Below are 7,490 nucleotides of genomic sequence, written 5' to 3' on the forward strand. Positions count from 1 at the left end.
ACATATGCAGTACCCCATGCTACCGCCCGAAACACCGTATTAGGCCTCGAGAAGCAAGTCCTGTGGCGACATGGCACTCCAGAAAGAATTGAGTCAGATAACATGAATCATTTCAAAAATTCTTGTGTAACTACTTGGGCCAAAGATCATGGCATTTAGTGGATTTATCACATCCCCTATCATGCACAAGCTTCTGGTAAACTTGAACCATACAATGGATTGTTAAAAACCATGCTGAAATCAATGGGTGGCGGAACATTTAAGCAATGAGATAAGCATTTGGCAGAAGCCACCTGGTTGGTCAACACTCGAGGATCTATCAGTTGTGATGCTCCTGCTCAATTCAGCTCTCTACATAATGTAGAGGGAGATAAGGTCCCTGTAGTACATGTAAAGAGCATGCTGGGAAAAGCGGTTTGGGTCTTTCCAGCTTCTGGAAGGGCAAGCCTCTCCATGGCACTCTTTTTGCCCAGGGACCTGGGTCCACTTGGTGAGCGATGCAGAAGAATGGGGATGTTCAGTGTGCACCACAAGGGAATTTGATGTTGGGGGAGTGCAGTCAGTAAGTCTATGTATATGTAGGCATACATTTCTGTGTGTGTAATGCATGTTAATTATTGTTTGTTTGCATATGTATATTGACATGATGTAATGATATGGAATAAGGGGTGGAATGTCACCGTTTTGTGATTTTCGGTTGTTGGTATTCCACATCATAACATCATGTAGTGGATATACCTGGTTCTCAGAAGAGAAGGACTACTACATTCCCCAGGGTACTTTGCTCCTCTGTTACCATTTCCGGCCGGAGGGAAAAGATAAAAACTTGCAGATCATGAGACCTCATCCCTTTTTCTGCCTGTCTCTCAACCTGGCAGCACCTCGCTCTCCAGCTGTTTATCGTCGGTAGTAGAGTAAGGCCTACCTTGACTTTGGACATTCTTTCTCTCTGTATTGGATTTATCAGCTTAAATTGTAATTATATTGTATTATAGTGCGTTGTTTTGCATTCCGATATCTTATTTAGTAAATTAGTTTGTTTCTCCTCAGATTGTTGCCGCTGTTTGTTTTTGCTCTCAGGCCCATCTCCCTACCCTTTTTTCCCTTTTCCTGGGGCGTGGGTCCATGGGTCCCCCGTCCCATTCGTCACAGAACCAGGCCGAACGCCTGCAAACCGTTGACAGTACTCCTGTATCTCTTGTGTCTAACACCACTGAGTAGGTTTTTATCTCCTGTAAAGCAGCACATGTATTTGAACAGAAATGAGGCTGTTATAAATTATGTTCAAACCCATTTTGAAAGGGAGGCCTTTCAGAAATGAGGGTGAAGGCATGGTATACACCTTTTTGGTAACTCCTATGAGACAGCATACCATTCCAGAAAAAGAGGTATAAACATGAAACTGGCCTATGGTAAGCAAGCATGTGCAGAAACCTGAAGTACCTTAAAGCTGCCAGGCATTGTTAATGGATCAGCATTCCTCTGAAAGGAAGGAAAATCTTTGTGTAATGCAATATTAGTGTTTATGGGGCTGATCCAAAGTCATTTAAATCTGAAGGGGATTTTTCCTTTGCAGACAGGAGTGAGATACAGATAGAGCTTTATATGCAAATGTGTAAGCAGCACATTTTTGACTCATGAAAATGAAATCCCTAACTAATCCGTACTTTTTCTGTACCAATTATTTCATTGACCTCTCACATTCTTCTCCTTTCTTCTGTCCTTTTCTTTTCTACTTTGGCATTACAATGAAATTTATAATAATAAAACTCACTGTAGTGAAGACATAGCTTAACAGGTTGCATTAGACCCTACCATCTCTGATAAGACTTGAAATTTCTCCTTCATAGTGATTCAGAAAAGTCTGTATCCGAATGTGTTCTGAGATTTTCTGATAAGCTAAATAATATTTTAAACTATATGAGCTAAATTTCCATATATATTTTTCTGAGTGCCATGATCCTATGAAAAAAGATATGTAACAGTATAAAACCTACTTTAACTGCTGGATTTTTCTCATTTCATTTTATGGAAATGCTGCTGTTTCTGAAATCCTTTGTAACTGCTTCTGTAGAACGAGGCTGTCCTCTAGGTTATCAGTTCATGAACTTTAGGTAGAAAAGCTGTCTTGGTGTGTACATGCTTAGTGTAACAAGGCATATGAACAGGTCATGGTAAAGAGGGTATGGAAAACTTTGCAGCTAAGTTATAGTTATAATTACTCATATGAGGGGAACAGCAGCAAAGGTGAATAGAAGGAAAGGAATGTTGGATATGGAGTAAATCAATGATAAGTTTTAAATGTTACCTATTGGTAAAATGAGCTGAGTGTTATCTGAAAATGTTTTAAACTGAACAGAAATTTCAAAGATTAGTTTCTAAGATCAATGTAAATAATTTGGATCATCAGAAATTAATTTTCAGTGAATATAATCAATTTTGTTAACCTTTCCCAAGCATTTTGTTTCAAGTCTGTAAAATCTCATGTTAACATGCAGGAGACTTCTGACTAGAAAACAACGTGTAAGTCAGCATCAGAAACTCAAGATGAAGATAGGAAGTATGAAAGTGGTTTGCTAAAAGCAGGAAGAAAGAATGCTACCAAATGACATATTAGGAGGTAAAAACAAAGCATTTAGCAAGGCAAGATCTGGGAGACTTAATAATGGAGGTATTAGAGTAAAGCTGCTCCATCACTGTTTTCTTTGATGGCTTTTTATTCTTTCAGTGTGTTATCTGGGTTCTCCTGAGAAACTAAACCTGTATTTTTCCCTTGTTTTCTCAGGAAAAACAAAGGAAACAGTGTATGAGTGTTTTTCAGTCTACACGATTTTCTTAGCAACACAATTGTTGTAATAGGCGGTTGAGAGGATACGAGATGTAACGAGAAAGGCCCCCCTCCCCGAAGGAACAGGGACTAGGTGACCAAAGAATGTACCCGTGACGCAGGGAAAATGGCGAACTAAGATGATCTGATAAGCTACCTTTTGATATGTCAGTAGATGGAAAATACTGCTTCATGCTTCACTGCTACATGCCTCAGCAAAAATATCCAATCAGCATTAAGAGAGTAAGCTTTAGATGGCAATAGTGGATAACAAGTATTATAAAAGTAGTGCTACACCTTTGAATAAAAAAAGCTTTTCTTGCTGCTATTGTGTGTGTCTGTGTGTGTGTGAGAGAGAGTGTTTTCAAGTGGTGCCGAAACCCGGGAACGTGTGAGTGAATGTGTTTTCAAGTGGTGCCGAAACCCGGGAACGTGTGTGTAACTTCGTGAGTTGAGTGAGTGTGTTTAGACAATTTATTTTTTTGGCTTGTATAACCCGAGGTGACCGCGGGGCGCCACTTTATTTTTTTGGCGTGTATAACCCGAGGTGACCGCGGGGCACCACTTTATTTTTTGGGCGTATATAACCTGAGGTGACGGCGGGGCGCCACTTTATTTTTTTTTGGCATGTATAACCCGAGGTGACGGCGGGGCGCCTCTTTATTTTCAGCGTGTAAAACCCGAGGTGGCGGCGGGGCGCTGACCATGGATTCTGTAATTAAGGTATTGTTGCAATTCTGTAAAGATTACTGTGGCAAGAATATGCCTTCTAAGAAAGAGATCACTGTGGTACTCTCTCGCTTAGAAAGGGAAGGAGAAATAGATATTCTAGGGGGTGTACTTAATCATCAGAAGTGGGATTCTCTCACATCTGCACTGGCGCGACATACAATGAGCGTTCAGAAGGTGGCAGAATTAAAAACCTGGGGATTGATTTTAGGGGCTTTACGGGCAGCCAGGGAGGAGGGCAAAGCAGCTATCGAGGTGCGAAAATTGTTAGGGCTTGATGAGGGAGCCCGGAGCACCTCTGGTGAGCCTGACGATCCGGGGGGGGGAAAAAAGGAGGGGAGATCTGGCGGGGGAGATTTCGTTATCAGGTGCTCGGCAGAGGAACAGGACCCCGCGCCCACGAAGATCGCACCCTCCGCGCCCCCTGCAAACCCTTTACCGAGCAAAGAGCAAGATGAAGGTCCCTGGCATCTGGGACGGGATGAAACCTCACTGCCGTACCCAAGCTGGCAGCCGGATCAACTTACATATCCTTCTCTGAAAAGGGTGGTAGTGAACCCCGCTGGGATAAAAACCTGTTCTGCTTGTTCCGCTTGTTGCTAGAGTGCCAGGAACGTTACTCGGGCGTGACTTCTTAAATGGCTTAGGTACGTGCATTACAAATGATAAGGGCCACTGTCTGCCAGTTGTCTGCTGAATATGCAATCCCGCTGCGCTGGAAACGAGACGCACGTCCCATTTGGGTAGATCAGTGGACCATCTCTTATGAAAAGCTTGCAGCACTCAAGCAATTAGTATTGCAGGAGCTTCAGTTAGGACATATAGAACACTCTCTTAGCCAGTGGAATACCCCAGTCTTTATTATTAAGAAGCCCTCCGGTGCCTTTTGATTGTTACACGACTTACGTGCAGTTAATGCTCAACTTGTGCCTTTTGGAGCTGTACAGCAGGGTGGACCTGTATTGTCAGCCATACCCAGGGGGTGGCCGTTGGTAGTTATAGATCTTAAAGACTGTTTCTTTTCCATTCCCCTCGCAAAACAGGACCGGGAGGCGTTTGCCTTCACGATTCCCATGATTAACAATCAGGGCCCTGCGGAAAGATACCAGTGGTGTGTCCTCCCACAGGGAATGATGTGCTCCCCCACCATCTGTCAGCTAGTGGTGAGCAAGGTACTAGAGCCAGCCAGGAGGGATTTCCCTCGGTATGTGATCTCACACTATATGGATGACCTGCTGCTTGCGGCCCCCACTGAAATGGGGTTGAAGGCGCTCGAGTTGCAGGTAATAACCATGCTGACCGTTGCTGGATTTACTATCTCGGAGCAAAAATTACAAAGGGGCCCGGGAGTGGAATGCCTGGGATATAGATTTGGCCCTGAAATGGTTCGGCCAGTAGGCCTTAATATCCAGCTGCGGGTTAACATCCTATGGGATGTGCAGAAGCTGGTAGGGGCTATTCAGTGGGTTCGGGGTGCCTTGGGAATACCTCCTCAATTGATGAAGCCTTTCTATGATCAGTTGAGAGGAGCAGACCCAAGGGAGCCCTGAGAATTGACTGATGAAATGGCTGCGGCTTGGCAAGAGATCTTACAAAATTGTATGGAAAAGTCTCTTACGCGATTGGACCCAGCCCAGGCCATTGAAATAGCTGTTTGTCGGTGTGAGGAGGGAGCTGCCGCCGTGCTAGGCCACTCTCTCAGTGCCAAACCACAACCATTGTGGTGGTTGTTTTCTGTGCAACCCACGCGTGCCTATGCTTCTTGGCTCGAGATTCTGGCAATGCTGCTTAGAAAAACTCGATTGCTTTCGCTACGAGCCCTAGCAAGGGAGCCTGATGTGATACATTTACAGGGCCTGTTTCACAATGTACAGCCGCTCCCTGAAGCCCTTCTTGCAGCATTACAAGATTTTGGGGGGGAAATTATTTATTCTGACTCACTGCCTATTTTTAATTTAGCAAGACCCCTCAGTATCTCTCTACAAATTCGTGTTCAGACCTCCCCGTTGGAGGGGCAATCAGGTTGGATGATTCTGGTTTGGGGGAGAGGATATGCAGCTGTTAAGCATCAGGATTCCGGGAAAATTGTCTGGGTACCATCACAAAAAGTTAAGCCGGCTATCGACAAGGGACTAACTGGATCATGAGCCTTCTTGTTTTCAGAATCTAATCCCGAGAAGGCCCTGGAGACCACAACCGGAGACATCGGACAAGGAAGGAACAAAGAAGGAACTGCTCCTCAAAAAATGGACAAATGGGGCACTTGGACGCTTCACGTTGGTTCTGCCTTCACTGTTGCTGCTTTTACTCTTGCTTTTGGTATTTGCTTTAGATCCTGCTTCCGCTTGGAAAGGAAATAGCTACATTAATATTACCCAAGCAATAGCACATAATTTCAACCTATCAGATTGTTGGGTCTGTACGATGATGCCAAGGGGTGGTAGCATGGAAACTCCCCTAATGGGAATTCCAGTTCCATTCTCAAATTGGAGTTGGCCATTTGATAATTTTCATCACTCTACAAGACCTCAAGGATTTCATATATATTGGGCTGTAGGTGCGTGTGGGCCTGGACAACACCGAACACGACTCCCCAATGGAGAGGAGTTGTGCTGGGGCACGGAAAACCCTTTGCCTTCATCTACAAGCCCACCACCGTCAGCAGAACAGTTGTGTAATGAAAATAGTTTTCCTAGGTTTGAAATACAATGGTCATGGGAATCAGTAGTGCTGAATAAAAACGGGAGTAAAAATTTAGGAAGCTATAAAGACCTTCCTAAGAACATTACTCATTGTCCAGGATCAAAAGGAAATTGTCCTATCGCTATACAAATAGCATTAAACAATAGCGTGAGATTTGGGTGCCCTCCTAAGAGCTTATGGTGGTTGTGTGGTGATGAATATGCAAGAAAGACTTTACTGGAAAGTTGGGGTGGTGCATGTACTGTAGGAGCCCTAGCACCGATCCTTTCTATGCATGATCGGACAAATCCCCTAACAGGATACCTCCGTACACCCTGGAAGATGGTAGGGAGGGCATTAAACCCCTTAGTGGAAAAACCCACTAGTTTCCATAGTTTCGTTAGATGGTTCATTCCCTTTCTTGGGGTAAGCAAGCTAGAAAAAGCAATTGTTAATATTTCAGCTACCCTAGAAATGATAGAAAATGCTACAATTGATGCAATTAGGGGCTTACAGACTGAAGTTTCGACTCTTAGTAAGGTGGTGCTACAAAATAGAATGGCATTGGATCTCCTGTCAGCTAAAGAAGGAGGTGTTTGCATAATAATTAATCAAAGTTGTTGAGCCTATGTGGACCAGATCCAACAGATAGAAACTGACCTTCAGGCTATATGGGAACATACCAAAATTTTCCATCAAGTATCGATGGATGATACGTCATCTGGCTTCACGGAATTATGGAAGAAACTCACAGGCTGGTTGCCTAACTTTACCTGGCTAAAGCAACTCTTTATGGCTTGCATTATTGTAATCATTCTGTTCGTCCTAATATGTATTGCAGTGCGATGTGTGCTATGCTTCTGTGTAACTTCGGGAGAAAGCTATAGTGCACGGAGTAGGCATACACTGAGACAAAAATTAGAGCACGGAAGTAGAATAGTTTAACAGATGAAGCAGATTTTTCAAATATCATAGGAATCAGAAATGTAGGAATGGGTGTAGGGGTAGTGATTGCGGATCGTGATGTGACGCGGATAATTTTAAGCACGGGGAAGGGGAGCTGTTGTAATAGGCGGTTGTGAGGATATGAGATGTAACGAGAAAGGCCCCCCTCCCCGAAGGAACAGGGACTAGGTGACCAAAGAATGTACCCGTGACGCAGGGAAAATGGCGAACTAAGATGATCTGATAAGCTACCTTTTGATATGTCAGTAGATGGAAAATACTGCTTCATGCTTCACTGCTACATGCC

General features: G+C 43.9%; 1 protein-coding gene across 1 annotated transcript; it reads left to right on the forward strand.

Moving 5' to 3' along the window:
• The first annotated feature begins 3,141 nt into the window (after nt 1–3,141).
• LOC110391047 lies at nt 3,142–7,213 on the forward strand. Its single transcript, XM_021382721.1, has 2 exons — nt 3,142–3,550; nt 5,720–7,213. The coding sequence occupies exons 1-2, from the start codon at nt 3,533–3,535 to the stop codon at nt 6,860–6,862; spliced, it is 1,161 nt and encodes a 386-aa protein (XP_021238396.1). The 5' UTR covers nt 3,142–3,532; the 3' UTR covers nt 6,863–7,213.
• The last annotated feature ends 277 nt before the right edge of the window (nt 7,214–7,490 follow it).

The sequence above is a fragment of the Numida meleagris genome, unplaced genomic scaffold, assembly GCF_002078875.1.
Source record: "Numida meleagris isolate 19003 breed g44 Domestic line unplaced genomic scaffold, NumMel1.0 unplaced_Scaffold277, whole genome shotgun sequence".
In the NCBI taxonomy this organism is placed as follows: domain Eukaryota; kingdom Metazoa; phylum Chordata; class Aves; order Galliformes; family Numididae; genus Numida; species Numida meleagris.